General features: G+C 42.0%; 1 protein-coding gene across 1 annotated transcript in view; it reads left to right on the plus strand.

Moving 5' to 3' along the window:
- The window catches only part of epb41l4a (erythrocyte membrane protein band 4.1 like 4A), a 40,969-nt gene that overhangs the window by 3,990 nt on the left and 10,479 nt on the right, over positions 1–26,500 (plus strand). The window contains exons 2-12 of the mRNA XM_080792301.1: positions 9,755–9,859; positions 11,018–11,069; positions 12,673–12,751; positions 13,461–13,558; positions 14,474–14,594; positions 19,081–19,168; positions 19,327–19,415; positions 20,042–20,105; positions 22,477–22,568; positions 25,616–25,693; positions 25,848–25,957. Coding sequence (XP_080648427.1) covers positions 9,755–9,859; positions 11,018–11,069; positions 12,673–12,751; positions 13,461–13,558; positions 14,474–14,594; positions 19,081–19,168; positions 19,327–19,415; positions 20,042–20,105; positions 22,477–22,568; positions 25,616–25,693; positions 25,848–25,957 — 976 coding nt within the window. The remainder of the gene's footprint in view (positions 1–9,754; positions 9,860–11,017; positions 11,070–12,672; positions 12,752–13,460; positions 13,559–14,473; positions 14,595–19,080; positions 19,169–19,326; positions 19,416–20,041; positions 20,106–22,476; positions 22,569–25,615; positions 25,694–25,847; positions 25,958–26,500) is intronic.

A 26,500-nucleotide genomic window follows, 5' to 3' on the forward strand; every position in this document is an offset into this window, starting at 1 on the left:
CGGAAATCCATTTAAGCGGTTATATAGGCTCTGTTTTATTTATGCACACAACCCTTTAGTCCCAGATGATACTATAAGAGATGGTATTATTGCCAGCTGGAAAGAAAAATAAGTCACAGAACGTGGGGATCTATTCTCTGCTATGAGGCTATTTATGAGGCAAATTAAATGTTTGAATGATGGACATGAACATTTGATAGAAAAATTCTTAGCGTTGTGTTGCTGGGGTCACCAAAAGGTTCATCCTCACCTTGCTTCTACACACACACACACACACACACACACACACACACTGGATTTTAACACCATCCACAGCCTGTAGGCAAATATTAAGCCACATACAAATGCCTGGAAAACGAATCTGCTGCTGTGTACAGTATGTGCACGTCAGTACAGAGATTGTGGTGTGTGTGTGTGTGTGTGTGTGTGTGTGTGTGTGCATGTGTGTGTTTAGCAGGTCAACAAGGCGGAGGGAGATTTGTCACTCCACCAAAGGTATTGTTCTTGTTCACATTCCTCTCACTCTCTCTGCCAACTCAAACCTTTTAGCTCCCAACCTTTCACAGAGGGGGAGAGAGAGAGAGAGAGACAGAGAGAGAGAGAGAGAGAGAGAGCGAGATAGAGAGAGAGCGAGAGGGAGGACAAACAAGGGGAGAAGCAAGGAGAAGAACAAAGTGTAAAGGAGAAAGTATATGACAGAGAAAGAGACAGTGTGTGTGCGTGCGTGTGTGTGTGTGTTTGTGTGTGTGTGTGCGTGCGTGTGCAATCAACATCAACAAATCTGGAGTTAATTGTTAATTTTAGTGTACACTTATTACACGGACAGAGTTAAATACACACGCTGTCTGTGTTCTTCTTCTATGCATGTTGATGTGTTGAGAGAGAGTAGATCTTGCATGCATGTTGATGTGTTCAGAGAGAGTAGATCTTGTATGCATGTTGATGTGTTCAGAGAGTAGATCTTGTATGCATGTTGATGTGTTGAGAGAGAGTAGATCTTGTATGCATGTTGATGTGTTCAGAGAGTAGATCTTGTATGCATGTTGATGTGTTGAGAGAGAGTAGATCTTGCATGCATGTTGATGTGTTGAGAGAGAGTAGATCGGGGTAATCCAACCGGTTTTAAAAACCTATAAAAAGTAATTTATAGAGTTGATGTCATTCAGTGGCGGAAAGTAACTATTGTACTTCACTACATCTCAGAGGCAAATATAGTACTTTTACTCTACTACAATTCATTTGGAAACGTCTGCACAATTTATACTTTTGGTACTTTAAGTACATTGTGATGCCAACACCTTTGCACTTTTATTCAAGTACATTTTTAACCTGAGGACGGTTCTACATTTTTTTCCTTTTAAACCTATGTTTCTATATCAGTGGTTCTCATACACTAATTCATGTCAAGGACCCCTAGAATCATATGTAATTGGCCTCAGACCCCCATCTGAAAATATGTTGTTCCAGGGACCCCCCGCCCCCAGTAGCAAAGAGTTGAGTAAAAAAACGTTCAAAGATTATTCAAAGATCTGCGCCACATTTTCACGATTTGCACTAGGCGCTTGGTGCCGCGCTATGAGCTTGTCGATCTGCTATTTTTCAATTTGGTGTTTTAATATGCTTAAAACACCAAAAGGGGTTCCCGCCCCGAGAATGGGTTTTAATACAGGACTTTTACAGAGTATATCTACAATACATTGCACTGTTGATACCTTTTACTCATGAAGTAAAGGATACTTCTTCCATCAGGACCATCACTGATGTCATTCAAATAGCACTCAGACAGTGACACTCATTCAGAGGTCATAGGTCACAGTGGAGAGTGTCAAATGTTATTTCTGTGACACCCACCTCCCCCTCCCCAAGTGTGTTCGAACGCACTTCCTCTGACAACACAATAGCTGTCTTTCCTCCCCTCTCTCTTTGTTTTCACCCCCCCTCCGTGTGTGTGTGTGCGTGTGTGTGTGTGTGTGTGTGTGTGTGTGTGGCCGTGCGTGTGTGCGTGCGTGTGTGCGTGCGTGCGTGCGTGCGTGAGTGTGTGTATGTTTTCACCCCCCTCCTATCCCCCCTCTGTCCATCTTGCAACACAAAGACTAAATTCTATAGTAACTACATTTTGGGGTCAAAATTGAGTAATTTATTTAAGCCAAAGGTCAAATTAGCTGTCATGGTTTTGGGTGATACACAATTACCTCAAGAATACCAATTAGTGCATTATCACTTAGTATATATGACCAGATTTGACTGAGAGCTTTTGCCTGAGAGGAGAAATACCGAATTTATATATATTTCATTCAAAATGAGTTAATAGCACAGGCAGACTCTTCACTTTTTACATGTAAATATGAAATAAATGCTTAAACAAGCTATAGGTGTAATGTTGGAGTCCACAGAAGACATGTAAATATGAAATAAATGCTTAAACATGTAGCTAGGTGTAATGTTGGAGTCCACAGAAGACATGTAAATATTAAATAAATGCTTAAACATGTAGCTAGGTGTAATGTTTGAGTCCACAGAAGACATGTAAATATGAAATAAATGCTTAAACATGTAGCTAGGTGTGATGTTGGAGTCCACAGAAGACATGTAAATATGAAATAAATGCTTAAACATGTAGCTAGGTGTAATGTTGGAGTCCACAGAAGACATGTAAATATGAAATAAATGCTTAAACATGTAGCTAGGTGTAATGTTGGAGTCCACAGAAGACATGTAAATATGAAATAAATGCTTAAACATGTAGCTATAGGTGTAATGTTGGAGTCCACAGAAGACATGTAAATATGAAATAAATGCTTAAACATGTAGCTATAGGTGTAATGTTGGAGTCCACAGAAGACATGTAAATATGAAATAAATGCTTAAACATGTAGCTAGGTGTAATGTTGGAGTCCACAGAAGACATGTAAATATGAAATAAATGCTTAAACATGTAGCTATAGGTGTAATGTTGGAGTCCACAGAAGACATGTAAATATGAAATAAATGCTTAAACATGTAGCTAGGTGTAATGTTGGAGTCCACAGAAGACATGTAAATATGAAATAAATGCTTAAACATGTAGCTAGGTGTAATGTTGGAGTCCACAGAAGACATGTAAATATGAAATAAATGCTTAAACATGTAGCTATAGGTGTAATGTTGGAGTCCACAGAAGACATGTAAATATGAAATAAATGCTTAAACATGTAGCTATAGGTGTAATGTTGGAGTCCACAGAAGACATGTAAATATGAAATAAATGCTTAAACATGTAGCTATAGGTGTAATGTTGGAGTCCACAGAAGACATGTAAATATGAAATAAATGCTTAAACATGTAGCTAGGTGTAATGTTGGAGTCCACAGAAGACATGTAAATATGAAATAAATGCTTAAACATGTAGCTAGGTGTAATGTTGGAGTCCACAGAAGACATGTAAATATGAAATAAATGCTTAAACATGTAGCTATAGGTGTAATGTTGGAGTCCACAGAAGACATGTAAATATGAAATAAATGCTTAAACATGTAGCTATAGGTGTAATGTTGGAGTCCACAGAAGACATGTAAATAGGATTTCTGTAGGCCTATCAATTCATTGTGTGTTGAGGCAAACGGAGTCAGAGGTGCATTAAGCATTCAGGGGTGTGGTACATTAAGCATTCAGGGGTGTGGTACAGTAGTTCTCGGGGGGGAAAGTAGGGTCTGCAATGGTTCTATACAAAGATAAGAGAGGAAATGGCGTGTGTCACGGGACCAAGCAGCTGTACCCTAAACAATAGTTACCAGGTCTGTGTGGCATCTGGACTCCAACGCTATGCTATTCAGATGGTCAGAACATATCATAAGGCAACGACTCCAAGCGACAGCATACATATACGCTGTAATTCTACCCTATAATTATTACACAGCCTTCTCTTCAAAAGGCATTTAAATCCAATTATTCAAACCTAATTATTACACAGCCTTCTCGTAAAAAGGATTTCAATTGAATTGTTTAAACGCGATTTAAACCTAATTATTACACATAGCCTTCTCTACAAAAAGGAATTTAACCCATTTTGGGCGGGAACCCCTTTTGGTGTTATAGCATTACGTTATGCTTTAGCTATTTAAAAATCGAAGAACGACTGACGTAGAAGACATTTTTTTGAATCTGATCTCCAGGTCAGAATGGGTTAAATCTAGTCATACTGCCTCCACTTTCGCTTCGCAATCGGTCTATAGGATCCACGGCGACCTTCATCTGAACGTCATCATGTCGTCATGACACAATTAGTGTCTCTCTCTCTCTTATCTCTCCTCTGTGATTTATGGATCCTCATCTGGAGACTGGCACAGCCCTAACCAAACTTTCTGTCTTTAAAAGGGACCAAGAAAAGAAGTCACGAAGTGACTTTGGTCACTTATTTCTTTCTTCTTCTTCTCCTTCCGCCAAAAATAGCTGTTCTGGCTGAACCGTGCAGTCGGTTTTCGTGAAACGTGGCAACATGGCAGAGGGCCATGCCAAACGATGACTAAGCGAAGCCCATGACCCATTGGCCAAAGGGTGGCGCTATAGCGCTCAATTGAAAATGAAAACTTTGAACGTGCATATACTGTAGCTCATTGACCGATAGCAATGACACTTTGATACACATATGTGTCTCCTCATGCCGAACAGCTTTCGTGTTCTGACTTTTGAGTTGACCTCTGACCTTTAGAACACCCGCCATTTTGAATTATATGAAAAACAGTTCAAATGTATCTCCTCCCAAGATCTTTGATCAAAATGCACAAAAACGTCTACACGTTGGATCTATACGGACAAAAGATCGTAGTACATTTCTTTAAGTGAAGAAATGAAGTTATGACACTTGAGCCAATGAAAATGGCTGTTTTGTGAAAATTCTTCTTCTGCCAGTAATACATACATGCAGCATCATATGCTTATGTCACTTTACAGTATAGTAGAGGGTCATGCCAAATAGCACTGAAAGCAGTCTTACTCCAATTGGTCAAAGGGGGGCGCTTTAAATGAAACCTTTGAACAGTCATAACTCATGCTTTGTTTGGCCAAAATCCATGGCACTTGTTTCCACATGTTCCTTGATTCATGGGGAACACATCTGTCTCTTTGACAAGTAAGCTCCGCCCTCATATTTTCCGCCACTTTGAGCAGTTTGAAAAATGCTTATACCTGATTTTCGGTCTGGACTTTTGAGCAATTTGCGTGAAATGTCCTACACACAATCTATGGACCATTAACTGAAATCCTCGGTTGAAGAGAAGTTTGTATATGTGAAAACATGAACCTCGAACACACTGTAGAAATGGATAATGAGGACAGACATACTTGTTACCAAAACGGACCACAAGGTTGTGTGTTCAAATCCGGGTACCGACAATTCAGCTTGTCAGTCTTATTTGTGCATATTGTTCTTATTGCTTATTGTCTTCTTTATTGGTCCCGCCTTATCGCTGCTTGCAGCTATATTTCTTTTTTCTTTCTTTCTTTCTTTCTTTCTTACCTGTATCACCGTCTAATCTATCTATCTTTCTGAAAAGTATATTGTGAACACTGAACACAGTAGTATGCGACATCTCTATGAGCAGACCAATACTACAAATGCACACGCTCGCGCACACGCATGCACTGCACGCACACACAAACCCAGGGCTTAGGAGTGGAATGTTAAGATTGCCAGATTTACTGTTAGCCGTAGGGTAAGGTATTGTCTTGGTGCAAGGAGTAGAAAAATTATTACAGAGCCAAAGAGCCAAAAGTAGGACAAGCATAAGCGAAAAAAGCCAGAGAGGGAAGGCAAGGGAGGGAGAAAGAGGAGGAAGGAGAGAGGGAGAAAGAGGAGGAAGGAGAGTGGGAGGGAGGGAGAGAGAGGATGAAGGAGAGTGGGAGGGAGGGAGAGAGGGGGGGGAGAGAGAGGGGGGAGGGGGGTTGCAAGGTGACGGACAAAGGCGAGAGAGCCAAGAGAAAAGTTTGTCTAAGCATGCCCCAAAAGTTTGAAAGGGCACTTATCTGAAATACTGTGAACATTAAATTCCGTGTCTTCAATTTTGAACTTTGGATTACTTCCTCTTCTGTCATTTTACTGTTTGAAATGTTCCACTTCCAACCCTTTGATAGCAATTATGGGGTTGATGTTGTCTTACGCTTGAAGAGATTCAGTGCTTTCAAACTATATAAAATTAGTTGTTTTGTGCATAATAATAACCCACCTTAATGTTAACATCATTTGGAAATCAAGGTATAGCATAAAATATTATTTCTGTAGCCTAATGGGTTGACTTTTAAGGGTTTTATCATGTCTATCATTCTGCAAACTGTATTGTATTTCCCCAATTTGAAGATCCAAAAAGCTACACTTTGATGTATTATTTAACAAGGCTGTCTTATGAATTATTTCTACCATTATGAATTATTCCTAAAGTCAGCAGGAAGCTAAATTTAACATTCACTGCATGCAATGCAGGCCCTTTATAGCTTATGGTGCATTCACACAGGCAGACGCGAAGACGTGTTGTGAGTTGATTTGGAGCAGCTACATGCATCTTTGCGGCTTTGCATCGTCATGTCGCTGGCTTCCTTTGTCAATGAATGATAGACCGTATCTTTGCATCGTCATGTCGCTGGCTTCCATTGACAATGAATGGTAGACCGTATCTTTGCATCGTCATGTCGCTGGCTTCCATTGACAATGAATGGTAGACCGTATCTTTGCATCGTCATGTCGCTGGCTTCCATTGACAATGAATGATAGACTGTATCTTTGCATCGTCATGTCGCTGGCTTCCATTGACAATGAATGATAGACTGTATCGTTTAATCTGCCCGTGTGAACGCAACATTAGGATACTTGTAATCATTGCACTAGAACTTAAACTGTTATTTGTTATTCTGACAATCTAGGCATTGGCACTTGTTAATAAAACTTAGTACAGACTAGAGACACTTCTGGATGGTACGTTTTACTTTAGGTTTCTATATATATATATATCAGTTAAAGGAGCTGCCAAGCTGCTTTATAGTGGTGTGGTGTTCGGGAAATGTGTTTTTCAAATACAATGCTCAGTAAATGTACTTGTGTACAGTAAGTTGAGTAGTTCAATATTCAATTACTTCCCTACCTACTTATCATGATGAAAACCCCAATCAATCTTTCTACACTTGCTTTTTTCTTTGACCTGAGTGTCCTTGACAATCCGTGTGTGTGTGCGCACGCATGGATTGCACGCGTACAGTTGTACACGCCTTTGCACGACTACATTTTATCCATATATCAGTAAGACAGCAAGGTATAATCTCATCTAGCGTGTGTGTGTGTGTGTGTGTGTGTGTGTACATGCGTGTGTGTGTGTGTGTGTGTGTATATGAAGCCTGTCTATCTATGAGTTGTTGCCACACCCACAGTTCCCATGGTAACACTGTAAGGTCATCACATTGTTACCAGCTTGACCATCTGTCAGTGGAGAAACTAACCTCTCCTCTCCTCTCCTCTCCTCCTCTCCTCTCCTCTCCTCTCCTCTCCTCTCCTCTCCTCTCCTCTCCTCTCCTCTCCTCTCCTCTCCTCTCCTCTCCTCTCCTCTCCTCTCCTCTCCTCTCCTCTCCTCTCCTCTCCTCTCCTTTCGCCCCTTCCCTCCCCTCTTGCCCCTCTCCTCTCCTTTCGCCCCTTCCCTCCCCTCTTGCCCCTCTCCTCTCCTTTCGCCACTCTCCTCTCCTCCCGGCCTTCCCCTCCCCTCCCCTCTCCTCTTGGCCCTCCCCTCCCCTCCCCTCCCCTCTCCTCTCCTCTCCTTGTCCCTGGAGAGGAGAGCAGTTGTTGCCCCTCTCTGCTGGCATCATAATCATATATGTGTTGCGTTCAGCAGTGTGGAAGGATAATGGTGGTGCTGCCCAAGGTGCTCTTTTGTTTGATAGAACGTGATATCATACAGGACAGGTATATATCACGTCCTCCCATCTGTCTCTTCTCATTTCCTCTCTTCTTTCTTCCTCGTCCTCATCCCTTCCTCTCCTCTCTCCTCCTTTCCTGTGGTTGTTATCCTCTCCGTCTCCTCCCCAGCACGCAGAACCCTTTTATCAGCAATGGACAGAGGAGGAATGCAGTGGAGCGGAGGGAGGGAGGGGGCTTTGGGCCTGCTTTCTGATGAAGAATATAACAATGCTCATGTTGTGTAGAGTGTAGATTGCGTTTGCCATATATTAGAACAAATGGGAATGTACTGTAACAACACAGTAAAAAAAAAAAAGTTATGTTAATTTAATTCTGAAAGCAACACGTGTAACCGCTAACCACATGGACTCGGCTCAGTCAGCATGTTTTCTTTTTGAAAGAATATATTTATTGACATTTTTCAATTATATTAAAACATTTCAGAGTGTGCTGCATGTCGTCTCCCATGAGACTGATGGAGAAGTCAACAGCTGACAGCACACAGAGACAGTGACACAATAAACAGTAACACACACTTATACAGGGCTGGAGGGCTCGCACGCACGCACGAACACGCGCGCACGCACACACACACACACACACACACACACACACAGCATGATGCATACTCTAACTTAACAAGCGATTACTCAGTCCTGTAAGGCAGGACATAATAGAGAATAACAAAGGGAGAGACAGAAATAATATGTCCGTCTGTCTGTCTGTCTGTCTGTCTATGGAATATGCTATATTAAATTTCAAATAGCATAGACTATGCTATTTGATATGGCCAGTTCAGTGAGTATCAGGTAGGATACCTTTACAAGTGGCGCTAGGTTGTTCGTTGTTCGGTCCATTTGTCTGCACTCACAGCGCTCCCCATGTTCATATTTCACCAATAAAGTCCAGCTGTTCATTTTAACGCACACGTGCGCGCACACACACACACACACACACACACACACACACACACACACACACACACACACACACACACACACACACACACACACACACACACACAGGTAGAGAAGGGGTGGAGTATACATCAGTTGCTCTCATGGTTAATTTGTAGAGAATGTATCGCAGGATAGAATCACAATTGGAATACAGAGTGATGAAGAAGACTGGGACTAACTAAACCCAGAATGTTTTCGTATGGAGGCACCAGGGAACAATAGGGTGTTGTTTTGTGTCATGTTTCAATTAAGGGCCCACAAGTTATGGAACCCACTGATACACAACCCACAAATAAACAGTCAGCTAATTTAATGCAGAGAAAACAACCGCCGTTGAGGTTTTCTACCGAAGCCGCTCCAAACGCATGAACAAGTTCATTCTAGTAGCCTTCTGTCTCCAAATGACGTATTTATAGAGAAACATTATTTATGCAAGATTAGTTGGCTTTAGTCTGAATAGTTTAAAGACGAGGCAAAGTGTGCCAGTGTTTAGTCTGAATAGTTTAAAGACAAGGCAAAGTGTGCCAGTGTTTAGTCTGAATAGTTTAAAGACAAGGCAAAATGTGCCAGTGTGTGAAAATGAATAACTTTGAATACATTCTTGTTGAGCTTCATCATCATCATCATCATCATCAATAGAAGGCTGTCGTTTGTCTTTTGAATTAATTTATTGTATGTACAGTAAGCAAAGTTTGGCTCTTTTACAGGAACACCTGGGAACTGACTGGTACCTGGTAGGCGTGCGTGCATGCGTGTGAGAGTGCCTTGCTCAAGGGCACAGTGGCAGCTTTTCAGAATGGGGAGAGTACTGCACACAGACCTTTCAATCGAGCTAGTGATCTACATTAATCCCCTCTCCTCTCCTCTCCTCTCCTCTGTATAGAAGTCATCTAAGGGCTCAGCACTGTTGGATTTGGTTTTCACTCATATCAACGTTGCGGAAAGTGATTACTTTGGTCTGAGGTACTGTGATCGGCACCATCAAACAGTGAGTAAAAAGACCATCACACTACAATACACCTTACAACACACACACACACACACACACACACACACACACACACACACACATGCACGCACGCACAGCCACACACACACACACACACACACATCACGGCTGATTTACAAACCCTGAACAACCTTCAGAGGGTAAATCTGTGTGCCCATAAAACTTAAGAGTAAGAATTCTGTCACAAGACATGGGTTGGGTAATGTAATGTTGCAATGCCTTCTGGGTAATGTCTGTCAACCAAGCAACTAACCAAGCATTGATTTATGATTGTGTGTTACGGTAGGCAAGGCAACATCACTACAGTACACACACACACACACACACACATGCACGTGTGCACGGACACACACACACACACACACACACACACACACACACACACACACACACACACACACACACACACACACACACACACACACACATTCAATCAGTTGTTACTTTCATTTCCCAGGCCCAGAGAGACTTTTATCATGCTAAAAGTCACTTAGTTTGAAACCCTCGATATGTTTTCTAATTATCTTTCATTTTCTCCGCCAGTCTGTCAGTCCGTCCGTTTGTCCGTGAACAACGAATCTCCGACACATCGGCCTGTTATAGCGCCACCAGGAGGCCGATTTTTTCCCCCCAAATTGTAAAAAAAAAAAAAAATCTCATGTGATCAAGACGGGTCTATCCTATTTTTCATATTCCATCCTGATTGGCTAAGATAACAAAATTCCTCAAATCATGAACGCAGTGTCCAATTTCCGTGAAACTTTGCAAGCACATTCCGATTTTTTAATAGTCCATCCGTGACTGGTTAAGATTGTCATCTAAAGTTTTCAGGAGTGGCTTGTTTTGAACAGAATGCCTCAAATCATGAACTCTGAGTGTCTTGAGTTTGCAATAATTGTATTAATTAACATTAATCCCTCAACTTCTACCCATTCCACTCACCTCTGTAATGACTGAATTCCCAACATTTCTGGCCCACAATAACCTACCTGACCTGGCGGAGACCTGTGCTCCAAGGAGCACTTTTTCTATAGTTATATATGAACTGGTAACTTCCTACATTATACTGTATTTGTTTGCTATTGAACAACTTTACCTCTACTATAAAGACTCAGTTGTTGTTGTATGTTTTAACAGTATTGGCTGGATCCCTGGAAAACACTCGCTGAACACAGAGACCTCATTAGCAGTAAGTAATAAAACACTCGCTGAACACAGAGACCTCATTAGCAGTAAGTAGTAAAACACTCGCTGAACACAGAGACCTCATTAGCAGTAAGTAGTAAAACACTCGCTGAACACAGAGACCTCATTAGCAGTAAGTAGTAAAACACTCGCTGAACACAGAGACCTCATTAGCAGTAAGTAGTAAAACACTCGCTGAACACAGAGACCTCATTAGCAGTAAGTAGTAAAACACTCGCTGAACACAGAGACCTCATTAGCAGTAAGTAGTAAAACACTTGCTGAACACAGAGACCTCATTAGCAGTAAGTAGTAAAACACTCGCTGAACACAGAGACCTCATTAGCAGTAAGTAGTAAAACACTTGCTGAACACAGAGACCTCATTAGCAGTAAGTAGTAAAACACTCGCTGAACACAGAGACCTCATTAGCAGTAAGTAGTAAAACACTTGCTGAACACAGAGACCTCATTAGCAGTAAGTAGTAAAACACTCGCTGAACACAGAGACCTCATTAGCAGTAAGTAGTAAAACACTTGCTGAACACAGAGACCTCATTAGCAGTAAGTAGTAAAACACTCGCTGAACACAGAGACCTCATAAGTAGTAAAACACTCGCTGAACACAGAGACCTCATTAGCAGTAAGTAGTAAAACACTCGCTGAACACAGAGACCTCATTAGCAGTAAGTAGTAAAACACTCGCTGAACACAGAGACCTCATTAGCAGTAAGTAGTAAATGGGTTTAGAACAGTGTTTGTTTTTGAAAAATGTCGACTACCTTTTTCCACCGACGAAAACTAAACGGAAAACTAAGCTATGATGACTAAAACTAAGACTATACTGACAATATTGTCAACAAATAAAAACTGGACTAAAATGTTAGGAAGGGACTAGTGGACAAGTGATCCAGTATGAGTCATTTTAAACTTCGTTGCATCGCGCTGTGACGTCATTACGACGGCATCAAGGCCAGACTTGATGCCGTCTATGATATTTAGTCAACACTAAGACATTCCAGGCGACTAAAATGTGACTGAAACTAAATGAAAACTATTCAAGAGACTTTGACTAAAACTAAAATAGAAATGTTCTGCCAAAAACAACACTGGTTTAGAGAACCACTGCCTTGTGCTGTGAATGTGATACAGTAGCTCAACTGTAAATGTGGGGGGGCAGAAGTGGTCCAATTACAGAGCCGGCTCAGGTTTAGTTTTATTTTGAGCAGTGTTGTTTTTTACAGCAAATTTAGATTTTAGTTTTAGTCGTAGTCTCTTGAATAGTTTTAATTCGTTTTAGTAACATTTAGTCACCTGGAATGTTTTCGTGTTAAGTCTAATTGTCAATATATTTAGTCTTAGTTTTAGTCATCATAGCATAGTTTTCATTTAGTTTTCGTCAGTGAAAAAAGGTAGTGGACGAACATTTTTCGTCATAGTTTTAGTCTACGAAATCAACACTGATTTTGAGGTTTTGTAGTTTTTCTTTCCAAGATTTCCCTTTGTGTAATATTTTGTGAGTGGAAAGATATATGGGTTTTCATACAGTATGCAATTAATATATCTACATATTTTACTCATAGTTTGTGTTTTATTTCTATATTTCAGCAGGGCCACCGTATACATTATATTTTGGAGTTAAGTTTTATGCAGAAGACCCCTGCAAGCTAAAAGAGGAAATCACCAGGTACGTTGTAAGAGTAACGTCACACTCCAGCTTGATCTACAAGCTCTGCTGCTCACAGCTTATAATAATAATACATTTTATTTATAACGCACTTTTTATTTGAAAAAGTGCTACATCAAGAGAAGATAAATAAGAAAAAATAGTATATAAAAGGACTAACAACAATTCATGCATTTCGTGGTAGTATACAGCTAAAAGGTTAAAAGGACACAGGTGGGCATCTTAACAACAGTCAACAGTTCTTTCATAAATAAAGAATCTTTCAGTCAATAGGGACTGCTCCCGTCGCAAGTTGATGATGTCATATGTCCATGTGTGGTCCAGCCCTATGGAATTATGGAATGCATATGCTAATTAAAAAAACGTAATACTTCCTAAAGTTAATATGAGCATCAAAGCAATATTTAAAATGTTTTTTATTAGCACGTGCATTCCATAGTGCTGGACCACAGATGAACATATGACATCATCAACTTGCGACAGGAGCAGTCCCTATTGAGTGAAAGATTTCTTTATTTATGAAATATTTGTCTTATTTGTCTTATTAGCCAGGGATCCTTTTAAAAAGAACTTGCCTTGTTGCTCACAACTTGTAGATCTGCCATCGTCAGCAAGCATGCTAGGTTGCTGTGTGACATGATTTAGTGGCTGGTGCACCCACTGTTCAAATAAATGATGTACTGTTTGACGGGTGTGTTTCTCTGTCCAGGTATCAGTTTTTCCTCCAGCTGAAACAGGATGTTTTACAGGGCAGGCTGCCGTGTCCCTTTGAGGTCTCCGCCCGGCTGGCAGCCCTAGTATTACAGTGTGAGTAAACACCCTAATCAGGGTGGATGACGTACAGTAAGAGCAACATGAACATGGTGGTGTGAATATGTATTGTGACTTCTGACAGTAGAAGTATACAGTATGTCATGTGACAGGATTTGACCGAGGGGCTGCCATATCGTGCAGCCTTCAGCTTTTCACCAGGGGAGAAAACTGCACTTTCTTTCAAATCCAAAGTTAGTTATTATTAGCAAAGGCAGACTCTTCACATACTAGAACATGTCTGAAAAAAGTGTCAGAGCTGAAATGTAAATATGAAATAAATGCTTGTAGCATGTAGCTAGGTGTAACAGAAGTGAACCTTTCAGGCCTGTTTTCTCAACATGCTGTTTCTCTGCAAGACATTACTCTATAAGCCATATTTCCAAAACTGGTGGGTCAAACTGAACAACCAATGTCAATTTGAAGCTAATAATAATAATAATGTTTAAAAATCTGTCAAGGTGGGTCACATATGTATAACAATAAATGGTAAATGGTGCATTTATACAGCGCCTTTATCCAAGGCGCTTTACATAGATTGTGCATTACATTCACCCCATTCACACACACATTCATACACCGATGGCAGCGGAAACCATGCAAGGCACCAACCAGCACATCAGGAGCAATTAGGGGTTCAGTGTCTTGCTCAAGGACACTTCGACGGTGACTCTAGGGGGGCCCGGGTTCGAACGGGCAACCATACGGTTACCATGCAGCCACTCTGAGCCACCACCGCCCCTTGTACCCCAATACAGTATACTCATTTTGACAAACATTTAGACAAAATGGTTGAAGTTCAGCATTCAGGCAATTCGTGATATGGCTATTTTCACTACACACTAGTACGGTACTATGAAGTATAAAATGATTATAATTTATGATTTTTGTCCTGTATATTTGTGTTTGCAGCGGAGTTGGGTGACTACGATCCATCTAAAAACACAGTAGGCTACGTTACGGAATACAGATTTGTCCCGGACCAGAAGGCAGCGCTGGAAGACGGCATCGAAGAAATCCACAAGACACTTACGTAAGTTGATATAGCAGCAGCCAAATTCTATTTAAAACATGGAAAACCACTTCATTGTCAAGTATACATGCGGGCTCTTCTGTGGTCTGTGGTGCCTTGGCAGCCCCATAGGAAGCAATTGAACACTTATTTAACTACTACCAACTTCGTTCGACTACCAACGAAGGCCCAAAAAGCCAGAAATGACTCACCTTACAGTCATTATAGAAAGTATCATGAGTGCCAATTTAACTCTGATAGTGGGTAAATAGCACTAACAGGTGCATTTTTACACTACTATCAAAGTCAAATGAACACACTTTGAATCAGTGTGATTCAGTTGAACAGACATGCTGTTGTACCACAGCAGTCATATAGTCATACTACTAGCCAGGGGGCAAGAGAGGGAGAGAAAGAGAGAGTGAGCCGTATAAGATATCAATGACTGACTTTTGACATTTAGCATGTTTTTGTGGTTAGCTCATCCCGCTGTGTGTGTGTGTGTGTGTGTGTGTGTGTGTGTGTGTGTGTGTGTGTGTGTGTGTGTGTGTGTGTGTGTGTGTGTGCGTGCGTGCGTGCGTGCGTGCGTGCGTGCGTGCACATAGATAGTTATATTCTAAGAGAGTTATATTCTGCATTCTGTCTTCTATTTCGGCAAAGAAGGATTATGACATTAGGCCTAACATACTGTATATACCGTATGCATTGCTGACATACAGTACAGACATGCTCGAATGCAAAGTGCCTTAAATAGTGTCTCCATTGCTTCCTTTTTTTAGTGGGCCAGCTAACCTCTAACCTTGGCGGTTTTAGTGTCATGCTATTACATAACTAGAAGTGGATAGAATTGGGCACTCCAATGCCTGTCATGGTAAATCACCTTAAAACGAAATGGTGACTGTGGAATTTGCAATAGTGACATTAAATGAAATGGTGACTGTGGAATTGCTATAGTGACATTAATGTAACCTTATTAACATACTAATATAGCCTTGAAGGCTTGAAGTATAACGTTTGTCACGCTGCACCTTTAACACGTCATTAGTTTGTCTTCTTCTCTGGTGTGGTCGACTGGTCGTAAAGGAACACATGACGTGCAGCAGGTTGGGGGGGTTTACGTACACAACAAGAACACAAACATTCAGTCTGGATACATTACAGGGCTGTACAGACCAATATGGTCCATAGCAGTGTTGTTTTCCTCCACTAAAACTACCTTTTTTCACTGGCAAACTGAATAAAAAGTAAATGAAAACTAGGCTATGACGACTAAAACTAAGACTAAATATATTGACAATTTCGTCAACAAATAAAAACTAGACTAAAATGTTAGGAAGGGTCTAGTGGACAAGAGATCCAGTATAAGTCATTTTACACTTGGTTGCATGCTGAAAATAGCAGATCTGCTGCAACACGTGAGCTTGTAGATCGGCTATTTTTAAGTGTAAAAATCAGTCATTACGACGGCATCAAGGCCCGCCAAGATACGACTAAAATCTTATGATATTTAGTCGAATAAAACTAGACTAACACTACAACATTCCAGGTGACTAAAATATGACTAAAACTAAATTAAGTTTTATTCCGAAGATTATGACTAAACTAAAATAGAAATTGGCTGACAAAAACAACACTGGTGCATAGAGTACAAAATGTGCAAATGTTCTTTCCAAAGTGCAGAGAGACATGATGCATGATGACCAATCACCTTTACAGTAGTCAATGATCTAGGGTTGGAGTGAACATACATACTTTGTATTCTTGACATAATTTAAACAGCTACTTCAAAGACCAACTTGTAAAAGGCTACCATCTAGTGGTTAAATGACTTCATGCATATATTTTTCGTCTGGGAGTCATAGCGGTCAATCCTACACTAGCCCGGGCAGCGCGGCTGCATGTTGTTGCTGTAACATTGGGGCGAGCCGCGATATAGCCTCTAATATTAGCTACACAGTACATTTATATCTATCTTTGAAAAAATAGAGATAGATATTTGCAATTTGAATGAAATTAGAGGCGGAGATGCAGGGGGTACGCTGCCCGCACTAGGGGGGGTTCGCTACCCACACTAGGGGGGGTTTGCTGCCCACACTAGGGGGGGTTCGCTGCCCGCACTAGGGGGGGTTCGCTGCCAGCGCTAGGGGGGGTTCGCTGCCCGCACTAGGGGGGGTTCGCTGCCCACACTAGGGGGGGTTCGCTGCCCGCACTAGGGGGGGTTTGCTGCCCACACTAGGGGGGGTTCGCTGCCCGCACTAGGGGGGGTTCGCTGCCAGCGCTAGGGGGGGTTTGCTGCCCACACTAGGGGGGGGTTCGCTGCCCGCGCTAGGGGGGGTTCGCTGCCCGCACTAGGGGGGGTTTGCTGCCCACACTAGGGGGGGTTCGCTGCCCGCACTAGGGGGGGTTCGCTGCCAGCGCTAGGGGGGGTTTGCTGCCCACACTAGGGGGGGGTTCGCTGCCCGCGCTAGGGGGGGTTCGCTGCCCACACTAGGGGGGGGTTCGCTGCCTGCGCTAGGGGGGGTTCGCTGCCCACGCTAGGGGGGGTTCGCTACCCGCACTAGGGGGGGTTCGCTGCCCACACTAGGGGGGGTTCGCTGCCCGCACTAGGGGGGGGTTCGCTGCCCGCACTAGGGAGGAAGTGAAGGAGTTGTGAGCAAACCTCACGTCAGTTTAACTGTCAAGAGAACAGAAGCCAAACTAATGAGATAGTAAATCATTTACCAAGATGGAATGGTCGGAATGTTGCAAAACAAATGGAAGTTAGATGGAGAGGGGGAGAGTGAGAGAGAGAGAGTGGGAGAGGGTATAGACTAGTCACTAGAGGTATAGGCCGGTATGCGCATGCATAAAGTGAGTGGCAAAATAAGTGACAAAGTGATTTTAACGTTGTTTAACGTTGGATAGGACCTTTCTGTTTGGATGTATGGGCTGTCAAGCCCAGAAAGTGGTTTCTTGTCACTCAGTAGGCATTCCCGCATAACTAGGGTATGAATTATCTTTCCCAAGGGGACAAATGAGAAACAGAAAATATTGTGGAGGGCTGGGCCAAAAGGCTGAACTCAATTCTACATAATTCTAATTTGATTTCCATATAAAAAGCAGTAAATCACATTGTTTTGACAAGCTAGCTGGTAAGAGTATAATTATGTTATTATTCTGATATTTTGTTGAAACCTCTGCATTTGGCATGCACCTTTCTTCTTTTGGCATGACAAGGAAGGTAACAGGTTTAGTTGTCAATCGGCACGCAGTTCCCGGCAGGAAATATATTGTGTGTGCGTGAATTAACAAGCTTTAAAATCTAAGTAATGCAGTTTATGTCCATGGACCACACACAATGTAAAATGAGAAAGTACGTTTTATTTTCTAATTTCCAAATAACCTTTCACGTATTTGGCCCCTGGGCTGTGTAATGCCCAGGTCTTCTCTATAGAGTGCAAGTGGCTTTGGTCCATAGTCAGGGGCGCTGGCTAGTGGACAAGAGTGGGGGGACACTTTGTCCCCTCTGACCTCCCCGTCCATACAGTGTTAGAAGGACGTCTCCTTAACGCTATGGGACTTTCAAGCCTCTGTGCACGCATCACAGGCTGCACAAATAAAAAGGACACTTTCACTACTCACCAATACAAAGACGGTTTAGTGAGGGGAAAGCCTACTTTCCCTAGTGGACGCAGTCGGAGCCCACCACCACACGTATAAAAATGCACGTTTTTGGCCAAAATGTAAAATTACGGGTTGATTACGCTTGTACTGTAAACCCCCAAAATCCTTTGGGAACCTTTAGGAACCATTGATGTACGTACGCCTTGCCTTATAAGGGGGAGGCGTCATAAGGCGTCATGTGGCATGGAGACAGTTAAGAATGTTCCTACATACCAGTAAGACGCCTTAAAGGCGAGAAAGCGACCGCAGGGCTGAGACACTCTACCGGAATAATGTCACTTCATTATGTTATTTTTAAATCAAAGGCTACTTAATGAAGTGTCTTCCCAAACTGATCAGAGTTTCAGGTGTGCTGGACCTCAATTGAGCTGATGTGCCACAATTGAACAGGCTTAACAGTAATTCCAGCACGCACACACACACACACACACACACACGTGCGCGCGCACACACACACACACACACACACACACACACACACACACACACACACACACACAGGCTAATAGAGTCGTTGCGCTGCAACAGTAGATCCACGGAATGACACGAAACCTTTATCAAATATCAGAGACGAGAGAATGCGGTGTCGTGTGTGATCACACACGACAGTTAGAGCTTGTAGATTACTGCCTATCTTAACATGCTAGCTCCGGCTGCTGCTATCCCGCATGGTGAAGTACGCTATGTCTAAATCTCCAAAGGCAGAAACGTCTCTCCTTGGTGGCTTGTAATACCCACCATGACACTCCACTGAGGATAGAAAGGATGGTGAAAGTCTTGAATTCTATTTCTCGTTCACCGTCTCTTTGGTCTCCATCCTCTCTGTCTCTCTCTCTGTCCTCAGTGGTCTAGTCCCATCAGAGGCGGAGAATGACTACCTTTCTCTGGCCAAACCTCTAGACATGTACGGAGTGGACCTACACCCTGTGTTTGTGAGTATACCGTACATAAATATGTTCTTAGGGCTGCATTTAACAAGGCACTTTTCTCAACGCGCATACGAGCTATACGTTCCAGTTTACTTGAATGACCTCGTTACAAAAAAAATGCTAATTTCATTCATTCCTTCATTGTTGACCTGCCAAACCAGGGTGAGAACCACTCAGAGTACTTCCTGGGTCTGACCCCAGTCGGTGTCGTCGTCTACAAGAATAAAACTCAAGTGGGCAAGTACTTCTGGTAGGTACAGTCATATACATGAGGATTACTCACAATGGTGAATGCATTTAAATCACTAAAATCTGCACGCCTGTTACGTAGGAGCAATTCATCGTGTTATTTTATTCTTGCTGCAGTATTGTATGTCCTTTTCATCTTGTACATTTACTGTACTTATTCTCTTGCGTTGTGGTTCAGCAGCTGAGGTATATTCTTATTTTTATTTTAATGTTTGTAACAGTTTTAACATTTTGTGACAACTCGTAACGTGTCAAATTAATAAATGAATCATTATAACACTGTCCTGGGTGGTGTTCAGTAGAGTTAACACACCCATCACCGCAAAATGAGTGGTGATGGGTGTGTGTGTGTGTGTGTGTGTGTGTGTGTGTGTGTGTGTGTGTGGGTGAGAAGCCAGCAAGGGATCATTGTTGCTAAACTAGTGACACCTGCTGGCTGGTGCCTGTTCAGCAGGCGATAATAAACTTATCTGAAACTTAAGCACTATTCCAGTGGTCCAAGTTTATGGATTCTATTTATCAATCAGATATACTAATATTATTATTAATACTAATAATACTCTAATATGATAGTCTCACAGTCCATAAGGTGGTGTATTTGAGAACATATTTGTTTTTTATTTGCAGGCCGAGAATCACTAAGGTGCATTTCAAAGAGACTCAGTTTGAGCTGCGAGTCATTGGCAAAGATGTAAGTACACAGTCCCATAGACGTAAGTACACCGTCCCATAGACGTAAGTACACAGTCCCATAGACGTAAGTACACAGTCCCATAGACGTAAGTACACCGTCCCATAGATGTAAGTACACCGTCCCATAGATGTAAGTACACCGTCCCATAGATGTAAGTACACCGTCCCATAGATGTAAGTACACAGTCCCATAGATGTAAGTACACCGTCCCATAGATGTAAGTACACAGTTCCATAGATGTAAGTACACAGTCCCATAGATGTAAGTACACAGTCCCATAGATGTAAGTACACCGTCCCATAGACGTAAGTACACAGTCCCATAGATGTAAGTACACAGTCCCATAGATGTAAGTACACAGTCCCATAGATGTAAGTACACCGTCCCATAGACGTAAGTACACAGTTCCATAGATGTAAGTACACAGTCCCATAGATGTAAGTACACAGTCCCATAGATGTAAGTACACAGTCCCATAGACGTAAGTACACAGTCCCATAGACGTAAGTACACAGTCCCATAGATGTAAGAAGTACACCGTCCCATAGATGTAAGTACACAGTCCCATAGATGTAAGTACACCGTCCCATAGATGTAAGTACACAGTCCCATAGATGTAAGTACACAGTCCCATAGATGTAAGTACACAGTCCCATAGATGTAAGTACACAGTCCCATAGATGTAAGTACACCGTCCCATAGATGTAAGTACACAGTCCCATAGATGTAAGTACACAGTCCCATAGATGTAAGTACACCGTCCCATAGATGTAAGTACACAGTCCCATAGATGTAAGTACACAGTCCCATAGATGTAAGTACACCGTCCCATAGATGTAAATACACAGTCCCATAGATGTAAGTACACAGTCCCATAGACGTAAGTACACAGTCCCATAGACGTAAGTACACAGTCCCATAGATGTAAGTACACCGTCCCATAGATGTAAGTACACAGTCCCATAGATGTAAGTACACAGTCCCATAGATGTAAGTACACAGTCCCATAGATGTAAGTACACAGTCCCATAGATGTAAGTACACCGTCCCATAGACGTAAGTACACCATCCCATAGACGTAAGTACACAGTCCCATAGATGTAAGTACACCGTCCCATAGACGTAAGTACACAGTCCCATAGACGTAAGTACACCATCCCATAGACGTAAGTACACCGTCCCATAGACGTAAGTACACAGTTCCATAGATGTAAGTACACAGTCCCATAGATGTAAGTACACAGTCCCATAGATGTAAGTACACAGTCCCATAGACGTAAGTACACAGTCCCATAGACGTAAGTACACAGTCCCATAGATGTAAGAAGTACACCGTCCCATAGATGTAAGTACACAGTCCCATAGATGTAAGTACACCGTCCCATAGATGTAAGTACACAGTCCCATAGATGTAAGTACACAGTCCCATAGATGTAAGTACACAGTCCCATAGATGTAAGTACACAGTCCCATAGATGTAAGTACACCGTCCCATAGATGTAAGTACATAGTCCCATAGATGTAAGTACACAGTCCCATAGATGTAAGTACACCGTCCCATAGATGTAAATACACAGTCCCATAGATGTAAGTACACAGTCCCATAGACGTAAGTACACAGTCCCATAGACGTAAGTACACAGTCCCATAGATGTAAGTACACCGTCCCATAGATGTAAGTACACAGTCCCATAGATGTAAGTACACAGTCCCATAGATGTAAGTACACAGTCCCATAGATGTAAGTACACAGTCCCATAGATGTAAGTACACCGTCCCATAGACGTAAGTACACCATCCCATAGACGTAAGTACACAGTCCCATAGATGTAAGTACACCGTCCCATAGACGTAAGTACACAGTCCCACAGATGTAAGTACACAGTCCCATAGACGTAAGTACACAGTCCCACAGATGTAAGTACACCGTCCCATAGCCACAGTATATTTTAATAACTCACATTTTAATAACTCACAATGTGTCGCTTCGCAACACGTTGTGAGCTTGCCGATCGTCTATTTTCACTACTACTTAAACATTTGTTTTCTAATTTATGGAATTTCTTATGAGGAAAAAAAAACATTTCATTCGTTTTTAATTCATGAAAAATGTTTGCATTTTTTGGGAATGTTTGAAATAATAACTAAATGTAGGAAACAATAAATAAGGGGACCCATAACAATGTGTCTACGGACCATCAAATGGGTCCCGACCCACTGTTTGGGAACCAGTGTTTCATATCATGCTCGTACAGTATAAGTGTTATGGGTGTCGTTCTTGAACACTATTCTTGAAAAGAATATGGCAAGGAAGGAATTAAGAATAAATGATACAGTTGATAATATTGTTCTTGTTCTTGTCTTATAGTGCTCAGAGACGTCGTTTTTCTTCGAGGCACCGAACAAGGCGGCCTGCAAACACCTCTGGAAATGCTGTGTGGAGCATCACACCTTCTTCAGGTAAATGACCAGTGGAACATAATGTTATTCACTGTATGTCTAACATGATGTTATAGGCTGTGATTTACTGTATGTCTAACATAATGTTAGAGGCTGTGATTTACTGTATGTCTAACATAATATTAGAGGCTGTGATTCTTTTTTTATTTTTTTATTTACAATTTTATTTATACATTTTCAGGTTTAAAGACAAGACATACTTTACAAACAATCACGTCACATACACATATACACACACAAACCCTTCCCACCCCCCACCCCCCATTCAAAGGAAGGAAAAAGGAAAAATAATACATTTAGCACAGAAACAAAAACAAAACATACACAAATGAAAATAATATTATACAATAGATAGAGGCTGTGATTTACTGTATGTCGACTGGCTGAGGACTGCCCTGCTCTAGCATCTCAACAGTTAGAGATTTACTTCAGCTACGAGCAGTGTTGTTTTTGTCGACTAAAAACGAAGACGAAAAATGTTCGTCGACTACCTTTTTTCACTGACGGAAACGAATTGGAAACTAAATGAAAACTAAGCTATGATGACTAAAAATGTGCTGCCAAAACAACACTGTCTACAAGCCAGGCCACTTCTGTAGTCGCAGAGCCGTTTTCATGCTGATGGTTGTTCAGATAGTTATGATGAGAGCTCAGGGGGGTGGGAGCATTTCATGGATACTAAATATGTAGGCTGGGGCACGAACCGACCAGAGCCTTAGATATAGACAGAGTTACGCAAACTGCGTTCACTTCATGGGGCTTCAGTCCAATGGCGGGGAGTAGGGAGAAATGCATTGGACCCGGGCAACACAACAGCCCAGCTTTAATGATCTTAAATCCCTTTATTTTAGATTGTTTTGTAGTAATAGTACAACATAAACATTAAAGAGACTTTAGTTGCTACTGTACAATACTTAAAAACAGTTGTCATGTTGCACACATGCTTAAAAATAGCTCTTATTTGCGCCGCCCTTGTTGAAAACAATGTATTTCCAACTCCAGCTTGGCTCAGTTCAGGCTGCATGAACAGCGCTCTGTTTCTGCCCCTTCAATATCGTAACTCTTCTATTACAGTAGATGGCTCTGGAACTGATGACCTTCTGATTATCAGACAGCATCACTACCCACTAACGCACTGCTTGTTTTTAGTGTGGGGTACACTGCTATGGTGCAACATAGGTGAAACGTAGGGAAAACATGAGGTCTGTTCCAGGAGTGTACATCTGAGGCATCGACAGTCTGACACTGTTATTGCTGCATTAGTTAGTTCCCTATAGACAGTCTCCCTATGACGCAACACCGCTCTCTGATGGATTAGGGCACTGGTGGGAACTTTTATTTCATTTAAACCAGTCTCCGTTCCCATCGATAGGGGAATCCATCCCCTGAGGCACACTCTGACACTCCCACATTGAGATCAAATGCCCCTAAAGCTCTGTCAGGCTATGGTGATCCGCTATAGACGCGCGAAGGTGGAAGATTCTAAACCCACCTGTTTGAAGTGACTCTGCTGCATCCATATCAATGAAGGGAGAGGAGAGGAGAGGAGAGGAGAGGAGAGGAGAGGAGAGGAGAGGAGAGGAGAGGAGAGGAGAGGAGAGGAGAGGAGAGGAGAGGAGAGGAGAGAGGATTGGTGAGAGAGCATGAGACGGGGGAGAAAAGGGAATTAGGACTAGTCACAACAGAAGAGAAATGAGAGCGAGGAGAGAAGTTTCTGGAGACATATGATATGATATGATATGATATGATATGATATGATATGATATGATATGATATGATATGATATGATATGAATTCAATTACATTACATTACATTTTATTAAAGTGTCAAATCACAACAAGTAGAGGTAGAGGGGGAATAGGACGAAAGAATAGAAGAGAGATAGACAGGGTGGGCTCCGTGGAGGGCCCTGGTCCACGTCTTATTGTGAGTTCACACTGAAATGTGTCCTGCGACCCAGCAGCCCCATGCCATTGATATAGCACAGACTAGAGGACAAAAACAAGATTACATACATAAAGACATGGAGACAAGAGCAATGTCCACCACTCCAAACTCCTGATTAGAACCTCTTTAGTCTGACCTTATTGTATGCTGGGACACCATGGGTTCCATTTCCGTTACCCGCCGTCAGCCGCTGCCCGAAAAGTACGAGTATATGAGCTTGCTTTGTCCCTTAATGGTATTTTGGTCCAGCGTCACCCGTTATCTATTATGCCGACACCTTTGCACCTAGAGGTGTGGTCATGGGCGTGTTGGCACGCTTTCCCCTAATTTGCTATTTTGGTCACACACATTTAGGAAGGCGCATAGTGGAGTTTAAAAAGCTCCTTTAAAGCCGTAATGCCAAATTAGTTTGGTTTAGCGGCACGCACTGCGCACCTGCATGGAGATGTCCACGGAGTCAGGCTGCGTCATTTCTCCTTGTTCTCCTATGCATCTCTTTGTAGTTTTACCTATAATCAGCTGAAATTATACTGTTTCGTAGAGACGGCCTGCACGCACGATCTATACACCAAATGAAAGCTCGAATTTCGTAGATTACAAATGAGCAAGATCTGAGGGGAGTTGCCACTTTTAGTGCAGGAACGCCCCTTTCCCAATGCTAAATCCCCAAATAGTGTGTTTGGAAAGGTTGAACGAAAATAGAGCCCCATACAGTATCTCCTTCCAGAAGGTATAGCAACCTATATTAAAACAACAAGCCACAAGAGGTCTCAGGTTACCGTGGATTTTATAATGGCTGAGAAGCGTAGGTAGATCCGACACGATAGCGGAGGGTATACAGTCAGGAACGTATCAGTCCACTTTATTCACATTATTGTCAATATATCATTGATCTATGATTCAATTCAATTCAATTCAATTTTATTATAGTGTCAAATCACAACAAGTTGTCTCAAGACACTTTACAACCAACAAAGATCCACCCAGAGCAAGCAACATTGCGACAATGGTAATGATCAATAGCCATGCTGACATTTCAGTCTAATAGCACTCCCTCTTTTGTGATAAATGTGTGTACTGTGTGCGTGTGCGCAAGCAGGATGCCTGAGAATGACGACGACACCTTGACACGGAAATTATCCAAACTGGGTAATCTGGGATCCAAACATCGATATAGGTAGATATATCCACACCCACACACACACACACACACACACACACACACACACACACACACACACACACACACACACACCCACACATCTTATAGACAAAGCAGGTTAAATGAAATAGACTTGAGTATTTCTTCTCTTTCTGTCTCTGTGCTCCAGCGGTCGGACGGCTTACCAGATGAGAAAAGACTGTATTGTGCTGCCCAGAACAAACCTCACTGTGGTCCGAACGCGCAGCAAGACGTACCCCAAAAGACAACAACATACAGGTGCTGTCACCTGTATTTATGTTTTTTTTTTTACATTCCAGAGATTTACACGCTTCTATTATAATGTAAGTTACTGTAGAATTATCAGGTATTATTAGGTTTTTATTTGTCACGTGCAGTACACTTACCATACAGATGTGGCAACATTACAGGCAAGGACATTCATGTAGTTAGTTAGAGCCTCAACTGTGGACAAACAAACTACGGTAAACAAATGTGATTACAAATCAGTGGTGGAAAAAGTACTGCATTTTTTAAAGTGTAAATTGGAAATACTCATAAATGCCTCAAATTTCTTATTCAGTACTTTAAAAAAATATATTTATTTATTTTCCACCACTGCGAAAAGCCAAAAAAAAGCAATTACAACTAGACAACCTCGGAGAGGTCGCAATTTTAAAAAATTGCAGAGTGTGGTTGCCGCAGTGGCTTACATATATATACCCCTCCCACTGATATTGCCAGCCTGTTACAGTTTCAAGTCACACCTTAGATCGTTTGTAAGTAATTCGGAGGGGATTTAACCCCCGAAATTCTGGTTTT

This window comes from Protomyctophum bolini, assembly GCF_963924005.1.
Source record: "Protomyctophum bolini genome assembly, chromosome: 1".
Lineage (NCBI taxonomy): Eukaryota > Metazoa > Chordata > Actinopteri > Myctophiformes > Myctophidae > Protomyctophum > Protomyctophum bolini.